Source organism: Littorina saxatilis, linkage group LG12, assembly GCF_037325665.1.
Source record: "Littorina saxatilis isolate snail1 linkage group LG12, US_GU_Lsax_2.0, whole genome shotgun sequence".
Taxonomy (NCBI): domain Eukaryota; kingdom Metazoa; phylum Mollusca; class Gastropoda; order Littorinimorpha; family Littorinidae; genus Littorina; species Littorina saxatilis.
The window spans coordinates 33,220,644-33,248,023 of record NC_090256.1 but is presented as its reverse complement, the minus strand read 5'-3'; the positions used below and the strand labels follow the sequence as shown (position 1 = coordinate 33,248,023).

Sequence of the window (27,380 nt, the reverse complement as noted above, 5' to 3'; positions counted from 1 at the left end):
TTGTTCGTTCTCAGCTGCCGTGCTATGTGCATTTTGCAAACCGGTATTGGCAAAACAGCAAGAAAATACATCCAACGCAAATCGGTTACTTAGTCACGGTAGCTGTTAGATTTAGTAGCAAAGCAAAAGCAACATGTTGACACAAAAACTGTGAAATGTGATCAGAAACCGTACCAATGACCGGTTGACGATTTCTTTCCCGGAATGTTCACATAATACTGGTATAACACCTGAAATTACCGGTTAACGCAAACGCTGTTTTTTGTCGATTTTCTTCACAGAAGGTCAATGTTTTGTAGGCTGTTTCTTTGTTGTCATTTTCCGTCGGTGTGTTCCCCTCATCATCAGTGTCTTTGGAGGCAGTCTGGCATATGCTCTGAGTGTATCCTGCGATTTGCCACTGTCACAGATACAATTTCAGAACTTGAATGACTACGTGACTCGGAGAATACTCGCAGAGTACACCTAATGCGGGTGTATCGCGGGATTGTCACGTTCGCATTCAAAGATACCACCTTCTTTCGCGTGTCAGTGATCGAACACAGATCTGTCCAGATTCAGTTTTACCTGAGATAACGGAGCAACCTTTCACTTGGTCATATACCACCAATCAATAGATCGTGGGCTGCCTAGGAGAGTAGAATTGGTTTTTTGTTTAAATTCCCCCCCATTATTATTCTTATTTTGTTTGTTTTGTAGTTTGTTTTATTTTGTGTCTGTTGAATTCATTTCGCCGTTTGAGACTGGTGTCAGATACAAAATTATACGTCCAATCGAAGACAAATTACCACTGTACAGGAAGTAGTCAGGTCGTTGATTTTGAGAATGAGTCAAAGTGGAATGATTCTCTTATATGGCACGTACCAGCCTTGAGACATATGTCTTGTTGAATACGATCGTTTACACGGGAATGAGCTGGGGTACCTGTAAGTGTATGTTTTCAATATGTCGCGGTCACAGTTACCATTGCAAAGCTTGAGGAACTGCGTGACTCTTTGAATACATTTCAGACGATACAAAATTATACGTATGTATCACGGTGTTGTCACGTTCGTATTTAAAGTAGTTGAATTAAACATCCGTTGAAATCATTAAAATCATGTCATGGGCTAATCCTAAACTGCTCGTTCGAAATAACGATAGTGCGCTGTTCAGTGGAACTTTGTTGATCGAAGACATTCCTATTATGTATTTCAAAGACAGATACACCTGGAAAGTATTGTTCAATGTTTCCGGTCATGGTTATAGCTTCTTTGTTTTCAAGTCTATATCATGGTTAAATGGTTATGAAAACTTGCATTGTCAGCAAGATCGACAACTAATAACGACGACAACAACAACAGTCGGAAGTGTACACACAATTTAAAAAAAAATCTCGACGACGACGCGTTAGTATTCGTGCCCTTTAAATCTAACACAGAGGAATCACTTAGGGTGGGAATGTTGTTTTGTTCGGCGTGTAAGCCGATCATGAAAATACTCGGCGTGCGTAAGATTGCCTCATGCGATAAACGTCAGTTCCAGTGGGAGCGGCTGTAGCCTAGCAAAGGAATGTTTGCCCTGTTTGGTGACTTGTCTATTTGACTGTGAAGTTATTGTTGTTTGTTATGTTTGGTTTGTTTTGCTGCGACGCAATTGTTGTGTTTGTTAACGTGAGGGAGATGTAAAGGCACGTATAAACTAAATGCAGCACGTTCGTGTTTGTGGGCTCGCATTTTCCACGCACCTGCGTAGAATGCACCATGGATACTTTCGTCAACACAACATACATATGGGTTTTTTTAAATATTGTTTTCCCCCGTCAGCTTCATTTCTTTATATGTCTGCCCGTCCGTCTTTCTGTTTGTCTGTCTGTCTGTCTGTCTCTTTCTCTCTTTCTCTCTCTCTCTCTCTCTCTCTCACCACACACACACACACACACACACGCGCGCTGACTGTCCCCCATCCCCGCTCTCTCAGTGTGTCTTGTACCACTTCTCTCTGTGTCTTGCCCAGCCCCCCCCCTCTCTCTCTCTCTCTCTCTCTCTCTCTCTCTGCATCCCCCCCCCCCCCCCCCCCCCCATATTAAAAACATCCGACACCCGACATTGGACAGTAGCGATCCCGAGAGTGCGAGCCTTTTACAAGGTTGGTTGCCCTCTGTACACTTTAGGTACTTCAAGTGACCCTGTGAAATGCAAAGTTCAAACCTAAAGTCGTTTCTGCGTTATTACCCCCAGCAGACTTTGCTCGGTCTTCATGTACTCCCCCCATAAAAAGAAATAATGTCGCGCGGAAACTCTGTATTCCAGGCAAACAGGGGGATGTTTAGTATTGTTCCGGCATTGTTCTCAGACCGGCAGGGTTCTGTTTGCTGTTGGCCGTTGGTCAGTAGAATCGGCTGCTTTATGAGACCTCTGCACACAGGGAGACTGGTATACCATGGCCTGAAAAGTCACAGATGTGAAACAGTCAAGCTTTTTCCCATGACGCAAGTGAATGTGAATAAACACCGGTAAAATCAAGGCAGTGTTGCAAGCCTATTTTCTTCTCACCTCGCTTTCTTACTGTCCTTGCTTGTTGCTGTTGCCGTGTTGCTGTTGTTATTATTTTTGCTGTTGTAAACTCACATTGCTTTTCTGCTAATTTGCTGTATGGTGCAAATATAACTGCTGAGTGAGAGCTTGCACGGTTTTTCAGTTTAGTAAACGAAGACTGACTTGTATGTACGTAGATTGTGGAAACACCTCAGTGACCTTGTCAAACGGCTTGGCCATTGGTCTATCAATTAATCGGTCAATCAGTGAAGTGTATAAATCAAGTTGACAGACTATGAATGAAGGGATTTAGATACTATCTGTGTATCAAAAGCAAAGGTCGATGCCGATAATCCTCTTTCAAGTTGATAAACGAGGTCAGAAGAAAAAACTCGATAACCGTCTAAGGTAAACAGAATTAGCGTGCGGTACTTAATTTAGTCTAAGGAAATGTACAACCCCGATTTGAGTCTACTGTCTGTATTGTGTGGAATAAGACTTGAATAAGAACATGATTGAAGTTCGGTTCGAGTTTCCCGAACTTCCTTCGGGATTTAGAGCCCCGGCGGTGCAGTTGATTTGAAAAGTACATTTATATGACAAATATAAACAGATAACGGTGTTTTCAGTAGATGCAATGAACCTAGTACCGTTGAACACGTCCCAATCGAGTGGGTGGACGTAAAAGATATTCTTAGCAAACACTAATATATATTATTATATATATAAAGGGCAGTTACTCCCCGAGGTAATGTCTAATGATTTGCACGAAAAGTTCCCTTCATTTTTGTAAGAGATGAAAAGTCTATGTCTGTCTGTCTGTCTGTCTGTCTGTCTGCCTGCCTGCCTGTCCGTCCGTCCGTCCGTCTCTCTCTCTCTCTCTCTCAGTCTCTCTCTCTCTCTCTCTCTCTCTCTCCCTCTCTCTCTCTCTCTCTCTTTTCAGTTGATGGCAAAGCTTCTTTTTATTAAATCAATAAATGAATAAATACATGTTTTCTCCAGATTGTCTTTTTCTTTTCGTTTTATTATTGGCAGTTGAAGGTTGTGCAACAGAGGTTTATGGTAGGAGAGTAAAGGAGATGGGGGATAGGGGTGGGGAGGTGGGGCGAGGAGAGTTGTTACACGTACAATACAATGGTGATGGAAATAACGGCATGACTGACGTTAGCGCCGGCTGGAATCATTAACTTCCGCAAAGATTACGTCAGGCTTGTTCGGAATAGAGAGTGGTCATTTGGGATTGGACATGGATTTGGACGTCAGTGCTCTTGGTCTGTCTGTCTGTCTGTCTGTCGTCTGTTTGTCTGTCTCTTTCTCTTTCTTCTCTGCATCCCCCTGCGCGCGCGCGCGCGCGCGCGTGTGTGTGTGTGTGTGTGTGTGTACTACACTAGCAACAGAAACAAATAAACATGGCTCACAAGCTGAGGGCAGTCATTGATTTTCTCGCGAACCTTTTCAGTTGAATCAGTCTTTGATCTCTGCTTTCTGATAATTATTTCCAGATTTAGAGGTGCATTATTGCAGTTGCCGGCTTGAGACACAAATCTCGGAGTGGCAGGGAACCCGAGGGGATGTTAGGGCTGTGGCCGGGTATTATGAAATCTCTGGACTTGAAAAAAGAACAACTAGTTCATTGATAGCTGATTTTCATTAACTGCCCCTTAAGTTGATCCGTAGTGGTACCGTTAATTTAAAAGGCAACCTTATGATGTTCAGACACGAAAAAGCACTATATATTATTTACTGTTTTTGTGTTCGCTTTTACCAGAGCGCCACACATCCCGCCAATCAACGAGTTTATTGACTTGTAGGAGGGGAAGGTGCTTGAAAAAAACAACCCCACACACAATCTATTATGGTAAAGTGTTTTCGTGACAGATTAAATACCAGTGCATTTTCACTACGATTTCTATGCTTGTCAAACGAGGTATAATGACAACTTGACTGAAACTTTATTACTTGAAACAGGTCTGAGGGTATCCAAAAGACAGGCGGGGGAGGGGTGGGGGGAGGGTATGGGGGTTGGGGGGAGGTTGTCGGTCATTGATACTCCAGTTGCAAGTATAGAGCTTAGGGCAATAGTGGGAGGGGGTGGTTGTATGCACTAAGATATACGTTTTCTTGTCATTTGCGTTTCTTTGCAGACTGAGTTTGGGCTTCTATTAGGATTTTTCTTGAGTAATCAAATGTGATATATTATAGCTCAGAACTGGGATATTACATGTTATATTATAATCGACCTCAATTGCGCGTGTGTACTGTCCTACTTTATACAGGCTTTGCTCTTGAAAAGTGCATGCTCTTTGGAGGATGAATATACATTCTCTACAATTGCCTCAAAGCTTTAGGATGCGTTTACAAACGATGGTAATTGCTGGAAAAGTATGAGAGCATTTGAGCCATTTTAGACAGGGTTGAGAAGGCTCATCTCGTTTCTTATTTCCGATGAGAAAGAGAGTACGGGTGAGAAACTATTGACAAATTTGAACTCTTCTTTTTGATGTGAAAACTTTAATATGCAAACCTTTATGTGTGTATCACAATACTGTACAGTACGTTGAAGATGTAGTCTCTGAGAGGACTGACTATCTCAGTCTGTCTCTCAAACATTGCAATTATATCTTGTAGGTACCATTTGATTGATTGATTGATTGATGGATGGATGGATTGATTGATGGATTGATGGTTTGATTGATGGATTGATTGATGGATTGATTGATGGATTGATTGAATGATTGATTGATCGATCGATCGATTGATTGATTGATTGATTGATTGATTGCTTGATTGATCGACTTTTCTTTTAATATTTATTTTGGCCGTTTCAAAGTCCAAGTCTAGTAGATCGCAGGACTCCCAGCAGTTGGCTTTCACCGAGGGACCGTACCTTTAAAAGTCTTTATTGATTAAAGAATGCCGAGCTTTCAGTGTTTGTTCCTGGTCTTGAGTGGTAAAACTTCAAGCAAAAGACTGATTGGCTGATCTAATGATTCAACGATAGCACATGTCTTGTTTACCTTTACTTCTTAAAAATGTGTTGATTTATAGCATTAACACTACTTGGTCAAGTTGAAAGGAAAGATAAGCATTCGTTCCTGACCTAATTAAGTCGGATACGCATGGCGGCGAAGAAAGGAGTTCAGTCCTAAATCTCGTACTTACCCTTGAGAAGAAAGGATCGAGGAGGGAGCTTTCTCACACATCAACACATTGAACACAAGCACAGACATGAATGCACTAGTCTCGTACAGGCAGCCCCTAAGAGGCAACATGACCTTAGTCCGTTCCTACCTCAGTAAGCATGATTTCCCACCTGTATATCTGTATGTATGTTTAATTGTCTCCGTCCGTCTGTCTTGTCTGTCTGTCTGTCTTCCCCCCCCCCCTCTCTCTCTGTCTCTGCCTCTCTATGTCTCCCTCTCTCTCTCTCTCTGCCTCTCTATATCTCCCTCTCTCCCTCCCTCTCTCTCTCTCTCTCTCTCTCTCGCAAACCCACGAAGTGGTCTAATATACACTGTTTACTTATTAGCTTTTGACCTGGTAACCGTCTTTTGGAGGAGATTGATGACGTGTCAGTGTCAGTTGTTTTGACATAATATCGGTTTTATGAGTCAGACGGAGAGAGAGTGAGAGAGAGAGAGAGAGAGAGAGAGAGAGAGAGAGAGAGAGAGAGAGAGAGAGAGAGAGACTCGAGAGAGAGAGAGAGAGCAATGCCGCACCGGCCGCCGGTGCGGGCGTGTGTGTACGTGTGTGTGTGCGTGCGTGCGCCGCGCGCACGTGTGTGTCTGTGTCTCTGGGCATCCATGTGTATGTGAAAACTTCTTCAATGAATTTAAATCACTGAAAGCTGTTGGTAGTGGAAATGCATTTAAATAGTGTACACAACTGTATCGACACTTAGCAGTGTGTCAGTTTTCAGTAATTCACACGCTTGTCAAGAAGTCCTGAAAATGAAAAGTGAACTGATTTATTCTGCTTGAGGATTATGAGTAAGCCAACCCTGGTCAACTGAGTCAACCTGCATAGATACTAGATAAGAGGCAGACACCTCTTGAGAATCTTTTTACGAGTAGTTTGAGGGCAGATGCACCGATAAAATGGGTACATATATTTTCCAAGGTTATCGTCTCTACGCACAATGAAGAGAGAAGACGAGTAGCCTGAGAATCAGCCTTAATCCCAGAAAGGGAAAAAGACTTTTCTTAGGGCACTCTTCTTTCCATTCGCTGAATAAGTCCGAGATTAGCGGATGATAAGACAGGACTTTGGAGGGACAAAAGAAAGTACACGTATAACAGTGGAACCCATCGTTTACGACTCCTATTAATTTAGGATTCCCACCCTTTTAAAAGACTGCCCCTGATCCTTCTTCTTCTTCTTCGGCGTTCGTGGGCTGAAACTCCCACGTACACTCGTGTTTTTTGTACGAGTGGAATTTTACGTGTATGACCGTTTTTTACCCCGCCATTTAGGCAGCCATACGCCGTTTTCGGAGGAACTTCATGCTGGGTATTTTCGTGTTTCTATAACCCACCGAACTCCGACTGACATGGATTACAGGATCTTTTTCGTGCGCACTTGGTCTTGTGCTTGCGTGTACACACGGGGGTGTTTGGACACAGAGGAGAGTCTGCACACAAAGTTGACTCGCGGAACGTGGGGACGAACTCACGCTGACAGCGGCCAACTGGATACAAATCCAGCGCGCTACCGACTGAGCTACATCCCCGCCCGCCCCTGATCCGATTGTCTGTTCATAGTCTGTGTAAATGGACCTTCATTTTAAGACTCTTTCTGTTTTAAGACCCTTTCTCAGATATTTGAAAGTCTTGCAAGGGGGCTCCACTGTTTTAAAAAACTGAAAGGGTTCGATCTGGAGTAGTGTTGCGATAAGAGAGATATTGAGGGGGTCAGTTAGGTTCAACTCTAGACTTGAAGATATGTGAGATAATTCGCTGTTGGTGGTAGCTACTGTTTTTGTTGTTGTCTGTGCGCTATTTGCCGAGGATGCAGTTTGTTGAAATGGATTAGGGGGAACAAGATAATGTGAAAGTCAGTTGTCTAGCAGGGGATGAAAGGAAGGACTGGTGTAGTGACAGCCGGCCACTGAAAACAGAGAGGTGCGAGTGCAAGAACCGTATGAGAAATGAAAACACACATACGTGTAGTAACTTTCATTCAATGTCTGCTTGTTTGTTCGTCACTGTCTGTCTCTCATTCTTTCTGACTTTTCCCCTCTCCCGACCCATTCCAAAAATCGCCCCATCCACCCTCTCTCTGCCCCCCCCCCCCCCCTGTCTGTCTGTCTGTTTCTCTCTCTCTCTCTTTTTCTCTTTCTCTCGCTCTCTCTCCGTTGCAAGTCGGATTACTCTTGAACGAATATATCTTTAAATTTAAATGCTGTGTTTCTCAACAATCTTTAATTATTGTGTTATTGTAATGGTTATCAATGATTTGTGTGTGTGTGTGTGTATGTGTGCAGGGGCATGGCAAAAACGCAGAAATTTACAGACCTGGAACCCAAGTCTACATACCAGTACCGCATACAGTTTGAACAGAAAGAGAAAATGACAGCATTCGGCCCGCCTGTCACAGTCACAACCACAAGTCTGTGTTATGTTTGGTTTTGGATTGCTTTGTTTTCTTTACACTCGTGTTCTGTTTCCACGATCTTCTTTGCCATTGTCCCCTGCTTAGTATTATGATGCCTTATAATTATCCTACCTTCCCATCTATGTGATGGATTTAAAAACAAAAACAAACTAGTGAACCTTTGGTGACATCATTATGAGCAGGAGATAAGATGCATGAAGTTTCTGTCAAGGTAATGAAGAATTCTTCGCGTGTTATATCCTGTAGATGAAATCAGTTTGAAAAACAATATTTTTGGACTAATGCGAGCTGCCTAATTTTGAATTCCTTACAACTGTTTGTGTAACATGTACTTTAATTTAAAGGGCCGTATGTTTTACTGACACGTAAACCTATGATGATTGTGAGAAGAAAATATAAGCTCAGGCGTATATAATAATAATGATAATGATAAGAATGGATTGAATTAAGACTAATGAAGTTGATGAAAGTGATGTTATTTTTGTGGTTTACTTTTTTGTTCAACAGGGGAACCACTTTATGCAGAAAATCTACACATGGCCATCAAAAAAATGAACTTGGAAGAATTGGAAATGGTTTTAAAAAGCGGGTATGTGTTATTTTGTCAGCGTATATCCCAGTGTTGTTCCCAGGCATCGGTCGTCGGTCATTGACACATACTTTACGGTCCTGGATGCATTGGTCAGCCGACCGTACGATAGTATTAACATTATTTTTTAAAGTCTTTCTCCTGCCAAGTGGACAAAACCAGGCAATTTCGACCGATACTCCATTTTCTGTCCAACAGACCTTTTTGTCCTCTGAGGCTCCAGGGAACAACACTGATGTTCTATTAACCAAGGACTTATACATGTATACCTAGCTTTCGATGTCCTGGCCGCTTCATTACAAGTCACGTGACTAGCACCACGATTGAATCATGTTCATTGTTGATAAAGACATCTGATATCATCATTGGGCAAAACTTGAAATGTAGCACAGATCTACATTTATTCTAAAAAAATTTACAGCATATGATAGTCGTTTTCACATTTGAACAACAACAACAATTACAAGTTAGGTTTACTGCCAAAAGGATTACGGGAACTGGAGAAATGATCAAGTGTCAGTTAAGGGAATGGGATACTCTGTAAATTTTATAACGACATAATACTCAAAAGTCTGACTATTGTAAAGTCAGTTACAGGGACAATTCGGTTGTACGATAAAGCTACATGTATTTATAAATCGTAAGCTTTCATGAATGTGTATCAATCATTTCAACTCACCGCAGTTGTCTTCTTAAATTGAACGTTTTCTAGATGTTCACACGTGGTAGAATATTCCGCTGCATTACAGCAAAGAGGGTAGTACAGACTTTCTATTCTCATTCTCTTTGCTTACATGCAGTTACTCAACTAAAATCATAACGTTTTCTTTTCTTTGCTAGTGAGGTGAGCCCAGACGTACAGAATGAGGACAATTTCACAGCACTGATGGCTGCTGCCAAGAAACCTTTCGTGGAGTAAGTATGACCAGGAGCAGAGTCAAAACAACCTTTGCTAGAACTCTCATTATAATTTTTGATGTGTGACATTTTAAATGCCCTATATAATCCTTATGTGTCAGATAAAGTGTATCCCGGTTTTAGCGTATTACAGCGAAGTGAAGAATTAAGCCTGGGCAAGCCAATTCCAAAGAGAGAGAAAAGAGTACGCGAATTCAGAGCATGCCCAACACTCATTACACTGAATCTGTCAATGAACCTGACTTACAAAATTTTATCTGTGGGTCAATAAGGCAATGCTAGTTTAGTTTACCATGTTACTTAAATCAGCCAAATTAGCCATAACAAGGACTGTAATTAGTGGTCTGCAGCCATATCGTGTGACACGCTTGGCCCTGAAGAGCTGGACTCTCGCCCGAGTATGTGCGGGAGTGTCTTAAAGAGGTATTGTTTGCCAAGCGCTGTGCTTCTTTTAGCCAAAACATAAGTTCTATATTGTTGAATAAGTTAAATGACCATGCTGTGTTGTGTTGTGTTGAACACCTTCCAGTGTTAATGCATTTGAATCACATGCGTTTTCTTTCGTTATTGGGGCTTAAAGAAGAGAGTCTGAGAGTTGGAATACCGCCTGCACAGGACAAGTGTTAATGTTGCACCTATAATTTATTTCCTCATATTTAAAGGCATTGAATTTCCCAAACTTGTGTGACACGGCTTCAAACCTAAGTATTTTAAAGTGCATGTAAAGGTTGCTCAAAGTCATTGTTTATGTTTGCAATGATCACGCTCCACGGACAATAGGGCTTTAAAATATAGGTTGGGCACTGAGTGAATAGAGAGCTGTAAGATAATCAATGGGCTTGAGCGTAGAGTGTCTAAAATTCGAGGTCACAATGTGATCGGTGCATTGAAAATTATGTCAATATGTAATTAATGGACATTGTGGCACGTGGTCATTGATACCGCTCCTCAGAATAGATTTTGGCGCCTAGAATTAGATTGGGGAGACTCTATATGCGCACATAATTAGATTATAGGGACTGCAGTGTGTCGGGAAAGGATTTAAGACTGCAGCGTCTCAACACCTGCATGGGAAGGATACAGGGTAATTGAGTAAGTACACTGGGGCCATTGACAGAGCCAGTGCAAAGTTGTTTAAGTGTAAAACGATCTGAGCCCCAGACACGTGTCAATTTTGTTGCTGTGTACTTAAGGACAACAATGAAAGTCATGCTGTGTTGACTGATCTGATTTTGGCATGCCGAGAATGAGGGAGATCGTGTGTGTGTGTGTGTGTGTGTGTGTGTGTGTGTGTGTGTGTGTGTGTGTGCGTGCGTGCGTGCGTGCGTGCGTGCGTGCGTGCGTTACTTCAACCTATGTGCTATTCGAGTAGCAGAAATACGATGGCCATTTAGGTCGTCCATACTACTCAGTAACCCAAGAAGTAAGCATGATTTATGCTACTCATTAATTACTAAGGACAACGGGAATAGGCGTTGCTTCTTTTACTGCGTACAGTGTGTGTGTGTGTGTGTGTGTGTGTGTGTGTGTGTGTGTGTGTGTGTGTGTGTGTGAGCGCGTGTGTGTGTGTGTGCATGCGTGCGTGTGTGTGTATGCATGCGTGTGTGTGTATGTGTGTGTGTGTGTGTGTGTGCACAGGGATGTGTTCACAGTTGAGAGTATGTGCTTGGACATGTGGCTGTTGTTGCATGTGCTGTGAATGCACGTTTACAGCTTTGGGTAACAGTAACTTTTAGTTTGTGTCTGGGGTTTGTTTGTATATGGATTATTCTCCAGAGCTGGGTACCAGGGGAAACCATGTTACGAAGTTGACTTTTCTTTACTGAACTGAGACATTTTAACCATACACATTGACTTCCTTAATTAATACTGGTTCCATATATATCCCTGGCCTGTAGATAAAGAATTAGAAATGATTGCACAGTTTGTTTGTCTACGTTCAGTAATTTACAAGAAATTTAAAGTAAATCAAGTTCGTAACAGGGAAACCAAAGGTTGTGACATGGATTCGAACACAACACTAATAAAATCATAAAAGAGAAGACAAAAATATATTTTATGTTTTATGTTGCATGTCTGTATCATTATTTAACTGGAGTACTACTGAAAAAAGTAAAGACACTACGTTCTAGTTGACATTTTATTTACCGTGTCACAAAATGGTACCCAGCTCTGGAGAACAACCCAGATTCATGTGCATTCTTCGCTTACACTGAGTGCAAGAAGGACATAAACAACATTGACACCCTTATGAAAGCAAAAGAGCGATAAGTGACTCTCTTATAGTTTATCTTCATACTTTTTACCTGGGAGATAATTCCAAGTGTTGGTGTTTCAGGGCATTGGAGATGCTGTTGGAGTATGGAGCAGACGTCAACTACACAAACCCGTCAGGAAAGACAGCGTGAGTCAACTGATTGGACTAAGAGTCATAAATACAGTGGAAAATCTGAGAAAAAAACAGGAAAGGGTGTTGGTTAAGTTTTCAAATGACCTCAATACATACACCATCCCCTTTTAAGGCCTCCAAAAACCTGACAAAATCAGGTCTTAAAAAAAGGGGGAGGAGGGGGTCTTAAAATGGCAGTAAATTTCTTTTCTTTCTTTCTTTATTTGGTGTTTAACGTCGTTTTCAACCACGAAGGTTATATCGCGACGGGGAAAGGGGGGAGATGGGATAGAGCCACTTGTCAATTGTTTCTTGTTCACAAAAGCACTAATCAAAAATTTGCTCCAGGGGCTTGCAACGTAGTACAATATATGACCTTACTGGGAGAATGCAAGTTTCCAGTACAAAAACATTTCTTACATATTGCTTGACTAAAATCTTAACAAAAATTGACTATAATTATTCTATATAAGAAACACTTAACAAGGGTAAAAAGTGAAACAGAATCCGTTAGTCGCCTCTTACGACATGCTGGGGAGCATTGGGCAAATTCTTCCCCCTAACCCGCGGGGGGGGGGGGGGGGGGCAGTAGTAAATTTACAGATGTGGTAAACAAACAATCTGAAAAAGCAAGGTCTTACATGGGGGGAGGTCTTAAATCGGTGTTCTGATATAGGGGATTTACTGTATTCTTGTGGAATTTTTAAAAACATATTTGGGGAAATTAAGATCTAGAAAAGGTCAGTTGAAGTATCGTCTAATAATCAGTACTGGTGTAGGGTGCTATACTTGACTGATATGTCCAATAGTATGTAATGAACGTGTAAAATGATTTCTTAACCTTGCAAAGAGCGGAAAATGGAGTGCCTTGTTTCCTTCTGCGTGCTTGACATCATCACTTTAACATTATTTCATTCTCTCTCTCTGTCACTCTCTCTCTCTCTCTTTCTGTCACTCTGTCTCTCTCTGTCTCTGTCTCTGTCTCTCTCTTTTGCATGCTTAGGGTGGCATGCATAGTACATTCTTCATCTTACAAAGCCGGAACGGAATCCAGTTTATGATTTTCTTCGTAAAAAAAAAAAAACAGTCTAAAAAAACTCATTTTCTCTTTCTGTCGCAGGCTTATGGTGGCATGCATCACCAATCAGTTGGAAAGCGTGAAGATTTTGCGGAAGTATGGCGCAGACTACACCATCTGCGACAAGGGTGGTTGCACGGCCATCCACTGGGCTGTGGATGCTCGCAACGTCAAACTGATCGACTTCCTGGGTTCTGACAAAGCTGACTTCAACATCAAGGATAGTGGCCATGGGGGATGGACTCCTCTAATCAGATGTGGTGAGATGTTTTTCACATTCACTTTGGGTTGGTTTTTACATTTAGTCAAGTTTTGACTGAATGTTTTAACATAGAGGGGGAATCGAGACGAGGGTCGTGGTGTATGTGTGTGTCACAGTGTGTGTGTGTGTGTGTGTGTGTGTGTGTGTGTGTGTGTGTGCGTGTGTGTGTGTGTGTGTGTGTGTGTGTGTAGAGCGATTCAGACTAAGCTACTGGACCGATCTTTATGAGATTTGACATGAGAGTTCCTGGGAATGATATCCCCGGACGTTTTTTTCTTTTTTTCGATAAATACCTTTGATGACGTCATATCCGGCCTTTGGTAAAAGTTGAGGCGGCACTGTCACACCCTCATTTTTCAATAAAATTGATTGAAATTTTGGCGAAGCAATCTTAGACAAAGGCCAGACTTTGGTATTGCATTCCAGCTTGGTGGCTTAAAAACTAATGAATGAGTTTGGTCATTAAAAATCGGAAACTTGTAATTAAAATTTTTTTTTTATTAAACAATCCAAAAATAATTTCATCTGATTCTTCGTCATTGTCTGATTCCAAAAACATATACATATGTTATATTTGGATTACAAACAAGCTCTGAAAATTAAAAATATGAAAATTATGATTAAAATTATTTTTCCGAAATCGATTTAAAAACAATTTCATCTTATTCCTTGTCGGTCCCTGATTCCAAAAACATATAGATATGATATGTTTGGATTAAAAACAAACTCAGTAAGCTAAAAAGAACAGACATACAGAAAAGCGTGTTATCCTGCTCAGCGCGACCACTAGGGGCCGCACTATTCTGCATGGCTTGTCGATTTCACTGCCTTTGCCACGAGCGGTGGACTGACGAAACTACGAGTATGTGGTCTTGGTGAAAAAAGCAGTGCGTTCAGTTTCATTCTGTGAGTTCGACATCTTGACTAAATGTTGTTATTTCGCCTTACGCGACTTGTTGTTAACTGTAAACAGCAGTACAGTACCACACAAGCTGAAACCATATCATAGTCAATGCATCAGGCTGTCACAACTTGCTCTCTCGTTGCACTTGAAGGAACAACAAGAGGCGAAGCCTTCAAGGCTCACGTAAGAAATCGACAAACAGTAACACAAACTCAATCACTTCGTCACACATACACACACACACACACACACAGTAAGCGGCATAGGTGACACTGCTGTGCAAGAAAGCGAGACACAAGATCTAGATCTGAATGGCCGATTTCGAAGAAAAAACTAGTCTCGGCCCGCTCGGCAAAATAACAATGACCGAGACTTTCAGTAATTCCTTCGCGTGACGTCTAACCCTCTTACGTCATAATGTGACGTCTTCAAATGTTGTGACGTCTTCAAATGTTAAAGTTTCTACCACAGACATACATACATACATACGCACGCACGCACAGACAGACAAAAGTTAGCATCGCATAGGCTACACTTACGTGAGCCAAAAATTGGAATACCATGTCCCCCATCAAAGCTATCAACCCAAATGTTTGCTTTACCCATTATGTAAGGCAGATACAGTGCGAGGACTTCAAATGAGAGATCAGGCCATCACAGGTTGAATTGAACCCATCCAGCGTAATTAGCTGCAGTCTCCCGTTCGAAATGAACTTAATTATAGGTCACCTATTGAAAACCGCTTTGTAATCCTAAAGGTTTCATGTAGATCACCTATATGTCTCCTAAAGGTCTGCTCATCTATGTAGTGTGGAATGATTTAAATGCAAATGAGATGTAGGGAAGGTAATAATATGAATGAGGGGGGAAAATGGACTTATAGGCCTCCTTATAGTTGCATATATGACATATATAGGAACTGTACAGGTCAATTGCATAAGTCTTCTTCTTCTTCTTCTTGGCGTTCGCAGAGGTTACACAATCAGTCCAGCACTGGTGATAAATGTTGTCGTTTTCTCCAACTCCTGTCGACTGCCGTATAGTTTGGTCTGCAAGGGAGTTGGTGACGGCCACACTTCTTTTCGTTCCTCATCTAGTAAGGGACATCGCTGTAAGATGTGTTCCGCTGTTTGGTCCTCTTGACCGCAGGCACAGGTTGGTGATGGCGCCAGCTTGAACTTTCGGTTCATGTGAGCATTGAGCCTGTTGTGGCCAGTACGCAGCCTGATGAGGTTGACTTGCTGCTCTCTGGACATTGTGTGGTAGTCATCTCTGTTTGTCCTTGGCCTCATCAATGCCTTGATGATTGTCTTCTGCTCACTAAAGCTGACACTGTTTTCAGGTTGGTCTTCCACGGCTCCTTCTTTTGCCAGCTCATCTGCCCTTTCATTTCCTGGTATCCCACAGTGTGCTGGTATCCACTGGAGGACAACTCTTCTGGTTTGTCTGACCATCTGTAATGCTTTGGCCAGCTGTGGGAGTTTGTCGTTCTCTAGGGCCTGAAGGACTGAAAGGGCGTCCGAGAGGAAGACAACTTGGTAGCAAGGGTCTGCGGAGTCCTGAACTAAGGAGGCGGCCTGCATGAGAGCTTCTGCTTCTGCTTTATAGTTTGTGCAGTGTTTGCCAGTGGCAACGCTGGATGTAGCTGTATGTCCCCCAGGGAACTGGATGAGAATGCCTGCACCTCCATTGAGCACGGCGTTAGTTGCTGATCCATCGGTGTATACATGGATCCACGCCTCTTTTGGGTACTGTTCGTCGATCAGGGCTAAGGTGAGTGCCTGTCGAGCTGTGTCATTCTGATCTTCTCCTGAGGTAACATGTGGAACACTGGTGCAGATCTGGATGCCTGGTTTCTCTGTTGCCTTGGGGGTTTCCTCTTCTTCTTGAGTCAGAGGTAGAGTGTTCTGTGGAAGGACTTCCCTGTACTGTCGAGAAAGTCTCTTGCTCTCGTGTACAAAACTGCTCCGTTTAAGCCGGTTCTTGGTGAGGTTGCTCAGTCTGTGCTTCATGGGGTGGTCGGGTAGGCACTTGAGCTTCTCGGCCTGTACCATAGTCTTGGCTTCTCTTCTCTGACAGAGGGGTTGGATGGTGGTAAGCTTCTCCATTTCCTTGATGGGCGTGGATTTCATTGCACCGGTGATGAGTCGGAGGGCCTGGTTTTGCACACGGTCAAGGCTCTGCAGGTTTGTCTTGGCTGAGGTTGACCACGCTGTGGAGCCGTACTCGAGGTGGGGTCTGATTGTTCCCTGGTATACTGTCTTCAGTATCTTCTCGTTCGCTCCCCAGGTGGTACCTGCCAGCTTCCTGAGTATGGCTAGCTTGCGCCGGGCCTTCGTCTCTGCCTGTGCAATGTGTGGTTTCCAGGTCTGCCGTCTATCAAAGGTGACACCAAGGTACGTTGCTTCTTCATCCTCTCTCAGAGGAGTTCCACCAAGCCTAATGGTTCCGGCTTTCTGCTTTGGCGACAGTGTGAATAGGGTGGTGGAGGATTTCTCCTTGTTGATGGAGACGCACCAATCTTCTGCCCATGCGTTCAGCCTATCTGCCGCTTGCTGCATTCTGTAGGTGGCAGTACTTGCGTGCTCCTCCTTGCACCAGATCACAAGGTCGTCTGCGTAGAGAGCAGCTTTGATCCCCTTGGGCATCTCAGACACCAGATCGTCGATGAAGAGAAGGAAGAGTGTGGGGGAGAGGACTCCGCCCTGAGGGACGCCATGACGAAGGAGGAACTTCTTGCTTTTGGTCTGGTCGACGTTAACTCTTGCCCTGCGGTTATAGAGGTAAGAGCGAATCCACTGGTACATGTTGCTGGACACGCCTTTCCTCAGCAGTTTTACAAGGAGTCCATCTTTCCAGACCTTGTCAAAGGCCTTCTGAAGATCTATCCAGGTGACGAAGACCAGCTTCTGTTCCTGAAAGGCATCTTCAACTTCTTGCGCCAGGTAAGTGACCTGATCTTCAGTGCTGCGGAACTGTCGGAATCCAGCTTGTTCAGGGGCGAGGAGGTTCCTGGATTCCAGGTACCACCTGAGGCGCTCGTTCACAATTCTCTCCAGGGTCTTCACAACACAGCTGGTGAGGCTGATTGGGCGATAGCTGGTGGCCTTCTTTGGATCCTTCCCTTTTTGACTCACATGCGAAGCAAAAGTGAGTCTATGTACTCACCCGAGTCGTCCGTCCGTCCGTCCGTCCGTCCGGCCGTCCGGCCGTCCGTCCGTCCGGAAAACTTTAACGTTGGATATTTCTTGGACACTATTCAGTCTATCAGTACCAAATTTGGCAAGATGGTGTATGATGACAAGGCCCCAAAAAACATACATAGCATCTTGACCTTGCTTCAAGGTCAAGGTCGCAGGGGCCATAAATGTTGCCTAAAAAACAGCTATTTTTCACATTTTTCCCATTTTCTCTGAAGGTTTTGAGATTCAATACCTCACCTATATATGATATATAGGGCAAAGTAAGCCCCATCTTTTGATACCAGTTTGGTTTACCTTGCTTCAAGGTCAAGGTCACAGGAGCTCTTCAAAGTTGGATTGTATACATATTTTGAAGTGACCTTGACCCTGAACTATGGAAGATAACTGTTTCAAACTTAAAAATTATGTGGGGCACATGTTATGCTTTCATCATGAGACACATTTGGTCACATATGATCAAGGTCAAGGTCACTTTGACCCTTATGAAATGTGACCAAAATAAGGTAGTGAACCACTAAAAGTGACCATATCTTATGGTAGAAAGAGCCAATAAGCACCATTGTACTTCCTATGTCTTGAATTAACAGCTTTGTGTTGCATGACCTTGGATGACCTTGACCTTGGGTCAAGGTCACATGTATTTTGGTAGGAAAAATGTGTAAAGCAGTTCTTAGTGTATGATGTCATTGCTATGTAAAGATCAAGGTCAAGCATGTGAGTCGTATGGGCTTTGCCCTTCTTGTTTTAAGATGGGGATCATGATCGCTTCTCGCCAGAGTTGTGGTAGCGATCCTTCTTGCCAGCTGCTGTTGAAGACCTCGAGTAGCTTGTTCTCTGCTGCACTACCAAGGTGGGTTAGCATCTCGTTGGTGATGCCGTCTGGGCCAGGGGACTTCTTCGCCTTTGACTTTTTCAGAGCTGAGTGCAGCTCGTGGAGTGTGAGTGGTTGACTCATGGCGTCCACTGTCGACTGTCTGGCAGGTCTCTCTCTTTTCTCTCTTCTTGCTTCTCTCTGTTTCTCGGGGCTAACATGGAGGTTGCTCTCAGCTGCATAGCTTTCAGCAAATTGGTTGGCAGCATGCTTTCCAGTTAGCACCTTCCCGTTCTCTTCTAATGTGATCTTTCCTCTGCTGGTGTTCTCATCATTCAACTGCTTGGTGAGCCTCCAGAGCTTTCTGCCATCCTTCTCAAGGTTCAGAGAGCTTGTTTTCTCTTGCCAGCTTCTCCGTCTTGCCTGTAGCTTCTTTTTGAGAAATTTGGCTTTGGCTTCCTGGAGGCGGATGTTGTTGTTTTGTGACGGGTTGACTTCTGCTTCCCTTCTGGCGTCTGCCAGATCATCATCCAGTTCCTGCAATTCATTGCTCCAGTAGGGCTTATAGTCTCTCCTGGCACCCCTGGGAATGGACTCACGCGCTGCTCTGAGAATGCTCATGTTGAAGTCCTTCGCCACCATGTTGATGTCTCGACCCTCGACTCTGATGTCTTTGGTGAGTTCGCTGGTGCGGTGTCTAAAGAGGAACCAGTTCGCTCTTTTGTAGTTCCACCGTGGGAAGGAAGCTTCAGTGCAGGACTCCATGCCCAGGGTCAAAAAGACTGGCCGATGGTCACTTCCACCTAGCTGTTCTCCGACCTCTCTGCTGGTTAGCTGGTGCATGTCTTCCGTGCAGAAGGCTAGGTCAGGAGTTGATGTAGTGTGCCATCTTCTGGAGTAGAATGTAGGGCAGTCAAAGGGACTGTTCAAAAGGATGAGACCTTTGTCGTCCTGCCAGTTCTCCACCTCTTCTCCTCTCCGATCCAGGTGGTCATATCCCCAACTCTGTGAATGACTGTTGAAGTCACCCACCACGATGAAGTTGGAGGCCTTTGCGGGGATCGTGTCAAGGGCGAGGTGTCTATCATTGGGGCAGTAGAAGTTGACAAGATGGAATTCTGATGTCTTCGTCTGGATTCGAATCACCTGATATTCGGAGTCCTCCATGTGCGTTTCTATCAAACAGGCATTGATGTTGTTCCTGATGAGGGTCAGGATTCCTCCTTTGCTTCGGTCTGTTCTGTCGGACCTAAGGCATTGGTAGCCTCTCACTTTGAAGGACTTTTGGGGTGTCAGGTGCGTCTCCTGAATACAGCAGATGTTGATGTTCTTCTCATGCAGGATATGCTCCAACTCTGTCTTCTTGTTCAGGATACTTTCTGCGTTCCAGTGCATGACCTGAAAAGGTCGCTGCTGACTGGGTTTCTTCCTGGTTGTGGTGGTGCCAGTCACTTTCCTCCCGCGTCCCCTGGCGTGACAAGACGGACGGGAGGGACCTCCAGTAGTTGGGGCTGGGTCCCTTTGAGGCATGGGACCCGACGCTGCTCCACCCTGGGGGGTCCTCAATGGGCGAGCGCCATTTCCATCTGTGCTGGTTGATTGTGTCATCATTTGCGTAAGTGCGTGTACCCATGGTTTGTTAGAATGCGCCGTGCGGCCCGGGTCCTCCGTCTTCAGCATTCGGGGTTTTCTGTCGGGGTTACCTCACCCTTAGCTCATGGCCCGTACGTCCTACCCTGAGAGCACAGGGGGGAGGATTTTCCGGGATCCCACCCGGAGCCAGTTTGGTCCGCGGCCGCAAGCGGCTGATCTCCATATCTGAAGACCGTTCCCCTATCCGCCACCCGGGGACGCGCTGGGTTGGGGGTGGTCGCCCCACTGAAAATCCCACACTGGGTTAAGAAAGATCAGCCTGTCCCAGAATTGCATAAGTTATCCATATGGCAATGATGGGAACCCAATATATATGAATGTAAAAATAAAACCTATAGGAACCAGGCCTACACAAAACCTATGATTTTGTTCCCTGTTGGTTTCATATAGGATGTTTGTAGGATTTTGTATAAAGTTCCTACAGGTTTCGTATTGGAACCCTATTACAGTGTTCTAGATGAGCGAACGTGTAGCAAAGACTTATACTCGTACGTGTAGATATTACATCACCCATTACTCTCTTTTTTCTCTCCAATGTTCCAAATGCATACATTGTTTTACTCCCACCGAGACGTGTAGATCGTGGCAAACACGTGACGTAAAAACTAGATTTGATGACGTTACCTGAACACGTTCCTGTACACGTGCTGAAAAGTTCCACATCTAGATCTGTCTGGATGACCTTCGCACATGCTTTCTTGGCATGACATGGCCCAGCACCCTATACGCACCTCAAAACTTTGATATGAACAAGAAACAACAAACAATGTGTGCTCTCTGAGAGGAAGGGTTATTTGTATGCAGCATTGCTCTTTGCAATTTTTGACTGGTCTGAGTAATTGGTGAGTCTTAGGATTCATATGTGTTCGTCTGTTGGGAGGGGGGGTTATAGACAGTGGAATCCTCCTTTTAAGATCTACAAAACCCTGGCCGGGGGTAACGAATGGGAGTCGTGTGAAATGCATTTGCTTTTCTTGCTTTTGATCAAATCGTTTTAACCAATTGTTTGTGACAGCTAACCTTCACGGCGATCGTGACGTTGGGCTTGCTCTGATGATGAACGGCGCTGACATCGAACGCACTGATAACAACGGTTCCACGGCCCTTCACCACTCAGTGATGAGGAAACATTTGGAGCTGACACAAGTCTTGCTACAGAGACGCTCTGATCCACTGGTAGCTAACAAGGTAAGTGTGATCGGGGGTACAGAAGCTTAATTAGGTTGATGATTATTTTGTTCGCAAACTTTGGAGAAGTGATCCAATTCTGAAGAAAAACAAATGAGTGGAGTGTTTTCTGTCTCGATTTGTCAGTGTCTCAGTTTTTACTTTTATTTTAATTCAGTCAATAATTAACAGAATGTGTTTTCTGGACACTGGGAATGGAGAGGTGTTATAACGTGTGTGTGTGTGTGTGTGTGTGTGAGTGTGTGTGTAAGTACAGGGATTCCCAGAAAAGTAATGTTCATATGATGCATCGATCCACACATCTTTTTCTTGTCTTTGATGACGTCATATCCGTTCGTCAAACAAGTTGAGGCCACACTGCAAAACCAATGAAAATATTTCCCACACCCTTTCTTTTTTGTCTCTGAATGTACATATCTTGTTGTTCATTCCATTTCTGGGGGGTTAACAACTCTCTCTCTCTCTCTCTCACTCTTTCTCTCTCTCTCTTCAAGTTCCAATTCCTCGATTACGACAACTTTTATCTGACCTACCAAACTATAAAGCAGAAGCAGAAGCTCTCATGCAGGCCGCCTCCTCCGTTCAGGACTCCGCAGACCCTTGCTACCAAGTTGTCTTCCTCTCGGACGCCCTTTCAGTCCTTCAGGCCCTAGAGAACGACAAACTCCCACAGCTGGCCAAAGCATTACAGATGGTCAGACAAACCAGAAGAGTTGTCCTCCAGTGGATACCAGCACACTGTGGGATACCAGGAAATGAAAGGGCAGATGAGCTGGCAAAAGAAGGAGCCGTGGAAGACCAACCTGAAAACAGTGTCAGCTTTAGTGAGCAGAAGACAATCATCAAGGCATTGATGAGGCCAAGGACAAACAGAGATGACTACCACACAATGTCCAGAGAGCAGCAAGTCAACCTCATCAGGCTGCGTACTGGCCACAACAGGCTCAATGCTCACATGAACCGAAAGTTCAAGCTGGCGCCATCACCAACCTGTGCCTGCGGTCAAGAGGACCAAACAGCGGAACACATCTTACAGCGATGTCCCTTACTAGATGAGGAACGAAAAGAAGTGTGGCCGTCACCAACTCCCTTGCAGACCAAACTATACGGCAGTCGACAGGAGTTGGAGAAAACGACAACATTTATCACCAGTGCTGGACTGATTGTGTAACCTCTGCGAATGCCAAGAAGAAGAAGAAGAAGATCTGACCTACTATAATCTGTAATTCTGACTCTCTCACTCTAATTTCTCTGTCTCACTCTCTCTCTTTCCAATTCCTCGATTACGACAACTTTTATCTGACCTACTATAATCTGTAATTCTGACTCTCTCACTCTTTCTCTCTCTCTCTTTCCAATTCCTCGATTACGACAACTTTTATCTGACCTAGCTACTATAATCTGTAATTCTGACTCTCACTCTTTCTCTGTCTCCCTATCTTTCCAATTCCTCGATTACTACAACTTTTTTCTGACAATTACTATGATCTGTAATTCTGACCCCATTTCACTCTTTGTTTATTTTACCCTTTGTTTTTGTTTAGTTCTTTTTACATTTAGTCAAGTTTTGACTAAATGTTTTAACGTAGAGGGGGGAATCGAGACGAGGGTCGTGGTGTATGTGCGTGCGTGTGTGTGTGTGTGTCTGTCTGTGTGTGTGTGTAGAGCGATTCAGACTAAACTACTGGACCGATCTTTATGAAATTTAACATGAGAGTTTCTGGGTATGAAATCCCCATATGTTTTTTTCATTTTTTCAATAAATGTCTTTGATGACGTCATATCCGGCTTTTCGTGAAAGTTGAGGCGGCACTGTCACGCCCTCATTCTTCAACCAAATTGGTTGAAATTTTGGTCAAGTAATCTTTGACGAAGCCCGGACTTCGGTATTGCATTTCAGCTTGGTGGTTTAAAAATTAATTAATGACTTTGGTCATTAAAAATCTGAAAATTGTAAAAAAAAATTTTTTTTTATAAAGCGATCCAAATTTACGTTCATCTTATTCTCCATCATTTGCTGATTCCAAAAACATATAAATATGTTATATTTGAATTAAAAACAAGCTCTGAAAATTAAATATATAAAAATTATTATCAAAATTAATTTGTCGAAATCAATTTAAAAACACTTTCACCTTATTCCTTGTCGGTTCCTGATTCCAAAAACATATAGATATGATATGTTTGGATTAAAAACACGCTCAGAAAGTTAAAACGAAGAGAGGTACAGAAAAGCGTGCTATCATTCTCAGCGCAACTACTACCCCGCTCTTCTTGTCAATTTCACTGCCTTTGCCGTGAGCAGTGGACTGACGATGCTACGAGTATACGGTCTTGCTGCGTTGCATTGCGTTCAGTTTCATTCTGTGAGTTCGACAGCTACTTGACTAAATGTTGTATTTTCGCCTTACGCGACTTGTTTTTTCTTTAAGTTAATTGCTGTCTCAGTCTTCCTCTGACACCCCCACCCACCCGGCCTTTCCTTTTTACCTCCCCCCCCCCCCCCCCCTCCTGCGTGATCAATAGGCACGTGGGATAGAGGATGAGCCTCTTTTAAATGCATATCAGGGTTAGTGCTGGTCTAGGAGACAAATCTTTTTGATACATAAAGAGACACAAAAATAGCTCTGTCTTCTTCTTCTTCTTTTCGATCGCTGATCACACTTGGAGTCCAGATCTTGAGATATAATAAGTGGTCCTCTGCAGCGCAGCCACTGGACCGTACAGCTTGTTGTGCAGGGACTCCGGCAATGGCCAGATTTCCTCTCTCAGCACCTGGTGGTTCCTGCAATCTCGTAGGATGTGGGCCGTGTCCTGCTCTGCTTCTCCACAAGAACACATGGGGGAGGGCACAACATGCAGCTTCTTGTGGAGATGCTGGTTAAGTCTGTTGTGTCCCGTTCTCAGGCGGAAGATGACCACCTGCTGTGGTCTGGATAGCAGGTGGTAGCTGTCCTGTGGCTGGGGCGTCCTGTGCAGAGACTAATTAATGATGGTCTTCATCTCTGTCAGGCTCACAGGGTTGTTCTCTTGCTCATCTTCTGCACCCAGCTTTGCCATCCTGTCCGCCTTTTCGTTTCCTTGTACACCACAGTGGGAGGGGATCCATTGCAGTACTGTCCTCAGGCTCTTGATGTTGTGTAGAGCGTGTTCCAGCTGAGGCAGTTTGCTACTGGTCATTGCTTGTAGTACTGACAGAGCGTCAGTCAGGAAGACCACCTGGAAAAATTGTCATGGTTGACTCTGTCGTTGATGGTGTATGCAGCATGGATCAGTGCTTGTACCTCAGCTCTGTTGTTTGTACAGTGGAGGCCTGTTGGTATAGCCTCTGCTTGCCACTTTCCACTGGGGTACTGGACATACACCCCCGCTCCTCCATTTTTGACGGCCTCTGTGGCTGACCCATCAGTATACACCCGTATCCATGCTTCTTGGGGGTACCTTTCTTCTAGCATGGCAAGAGTCAGGGCTTTTTTCGTCACATTGCTCTGCTCATCCTTTGTTGTGAGGTAGGGGACACTCATGGTCTGTATGTCCAGGTTTCCTTGTCTGTCTTCCCAGGGTGGGGCGTCCAGGGAGAAAGATGGTGGCTCCACTAGCTCTGGCATCTCTGTCTGATGTTTCTTCTGCAAAGCCCTTGCCTCCAGAGCGAAGCTTGATCTTTTCAGCCTGCCTAAGGACATCTTCTTGAGTCCGTCACTCATTGGATGGTCATGAGTGCACTGGTACTTGGTGGCTTGTACCATTGTTTTGCAGTCTCGCCTTTTGCTCAGTGGAGGAATGCCAGTCACCTGTTCCATCTTCTGTATGGGTGTTGATTTCATTGCGCCCGTGATTATTCTCAGCGCTTGGTTCTGTACTTTGTCTAGGGCCTGCTGGTGTGTCAATTGGCTGCTGTTGCCCTAGAGCTTGATCCGTACTCGAGGTGCGGTCGTACAGTCCCCTGGTAGACTGCATGATTTTAAGATCTTCTCGTTTGCATCCCAGTGTGATCCTGCCAGCTTCCGCATGATGATGATGTTTAGTTTTCTCTTGGCCTTTCCCTCTGCATTCATGATGTGTTGTTTCCAGGTCATGCGCTAGTCATAGGTGACCCCCAGGTATGTTTGCTGGTCTTCAAATTTCAGGGGTGTGTCACCCAAGGTCAGTTTGCCAGGTGTCGCTTTGGCAGAGAGTGTGAAGAGAGTGGCAACTTGGTCTTCTCCCTGTTGATGGTCACACACGTCTTCCGCCCACGCTGCAACCTTTTCTAGGGCAAGTTGCATCCTGTAGGTTGCTGTGGTTGCATACTCTTCCGAGCACCAGAGAACAAGGTCATCAGCATACAGTGCCGCTTGGACTCCCTTGGGCAACTCTGGTACCAGGTCGTTAATGAAGAGTATGAATAGCGTGGGGGAGAGTACTCCTCCCTGTGGAACTCCTTGGCGTTGTAGCACCTTTCGGCCACAGTGACCGCCCACCAGCACTCTGGCCTTTCGGTTGTGCAGGTACCACTTGGTCCACTGGTACATATTGCCTTTGACGCCGGAACGTAGGAGAAAATAGCTCTGTCATTTATTCAGCATACTTTCAGCCAAAGATGGTCTGAGAGATGCATTGCTGATGTGGTTTACTTCTGTGGCAGAAACTTCATGAGTCAGCTAGGCTGTCCTAGTTTAAGTCAGTTTACACTTTCTGCCAGTTTGCAAAAGTTTAACTTGTCAATTAAGCTCATAGAATTGTATTAGAGAACTGTTATTGGTTTTAAGTTCTGGGGAGATTTGTTGGTGGCACTTCTCTGATTGTCTTTGTAAATCAGAAAGAGGGAGGGAAAGGGGGGTGGGGGGTGGAGAGAAAGAGACATAGAGAGAGAGGGGGACAGAGAGAGACAGAGAGAGAGAGAGAGAGAGAGAGAGAGAGAGAGAGAGAGAGAGAGAGAGAGAGAATATACTTATAGGTCTATGGTACCTGTAAGTAATCATAAAAACATGCACTAAAACATTACAGACGTAGGCTTCTTCGTGTCATTTACAATTGAATACTGTACCCAAAAATAACTGTGGGTCGAGAGACTAGCTGTTTACAAATACGCAAACCAGATGTGTATCAAGGCAACTTGCAGCAAGTGCGTAGATTCGGAGGCAAAGCACGGCCCTCACTGAAAAGCTCTTTTCCCTCCAGAGGGAAAACAACAGCACAAATTTAAAGCCTTTTATGAAGACACCTTGACAATGACACACGACTTGTGTCCGTGAAAGCTGCATCTTTAGCATAATCTGATTACTGTGAAAATCTGATTGGAGTGGTTTTGAGCAGTATAAAGTACATTAAGTTGTCCATCCTACTTTCCTGCTGAATCGATCTGTGCGTATATAATGTTAATCCAACATAAGTGAGATCTCTCGGATGAGAGGTATAAGCGGATGACAGGTATAAGCGTGAACAGCTTGCTGTTGCTGTTGCTGATTATGGTGGGGAGGGAAGGGTTCATCCTCTCATTCTTCCTCTGCTGCCTTCTTTCTCCAATTGTTAGTACAATGTAGAGTGTTACAGTTAGTCAATGTTTGACTGAATGTATTCATATTGACTTGGAATTAGGACTAGGGTTAGTGTGTGTGCGTGCGCACGTGCGTGTGCACGTGTGTGCATGTGTGTGTGTTGCAGCGCGTGCACAGCGAAATGCAATCCCATAGTCCGGACGGGGTCAAAGATTGTTTTACAAAAAATTCAAGTTATTCCATGGAAAATGCGGTCACCGGAGAACGGCCTCAACTTTTGTTGTTGTTGATGTGTGGGTCATGCATCCAATGCATCTTTTTTTTAAAAAGGCACACTAAAAAAGAAGTAAAAAACATATCTTCTTGAGGTGGAGTCTTAGATAGAGTTCTTAAGAGAGGGTTCCAGTTTACCTGTAATTTGTTAAAAAATGAAACTGTGACAAAGAATTGTGATGATACAGTAACAGTAATGAAAATTCTGAAAATGCACACGCACGTAATTAACACAGATAAACAGGTATGCAGACATATGTGTGCCTTCCTCCTCAAATTTACATTGATAATTAAAACACTGGGGTGTTTGAGCATGTTTGAGCTCAAATTTACATTGATAATTAAAACACTGGGGTGTTTGAGCATGTTTGAGCTCAAATTTACACGTAGTTGCTTTTCCTTTCAAGTTGACACTGTTTTCCATCTGATTTCAGGAATCAACAACACCTTGGCAAATTGCTACCAGCCATGACGATAAAAAGGTTGGTGTGTGTGTGTGTGTGTGT

The 27,380-nt window shown here is 44.0% G+C and overlaps 1 protein-coding gene and 1 long non-coding RNA gene across 2 annotated transcripts in view; one reads left to right on the top strand and one right to left on the bottom strand.

Moving 5' to 3' along the window:
* Positions 1-27,380, top strand: part of LOC138981789 (fibronectin type 3 and ankyrin repeat domains protein 1-like) — an 85,562-nt gene that overhangs the window by 50,348 nt on the left and 7,834 nt on the right. Inside the window, exons 3-9 of the mRNA XM_070354870.1 lie at positions 7,999-8,123; positions 8,637-8,718; positions 9,559-9,633; positions 11,975-12,040; positions 13,146-13,363; positions 20,952-21,124; positions 27,309-27,356. Coding sequence (XP_070210971.1) covers positions 7,999-8,123; positions 8,637-8,718; positions 9,559-9,633; positions 11,975-12,040; positions 13,146-13,363; positions 20,952-21,124; positions 27,309-27,356 — 787 coding nt within the window. The remainder of the gene's footprint in view (positions 1-7,998; positions 8,124-8,636; positions 8,719-9,558; positions 9,634-11,974; positions 12,041-13,145; positions 13,364-20,951; positions 21,125-27,308; positions 27,357-27,380) is intronic.
* Positions 21,619-27,380, bottom strand: part of LOC138981799 (uncharacterized) — a 73,021-nt gene continuing 67,259 nt past the window's right edge. Inside the window, exons 2-3 of the long non-coding RNA XR_011460713.1 lie at positions 22,335-23,549; positions 21,619-21,653 (exon numbers count right to left, since the gene is read on the bottom strand). This is a non-coding gene — a long non-coding RNA (uncharacterized lncRNA). The remainder of the gene's footprint in view (positions 21,654-22,334; positions 23,550-27,380) is intronic.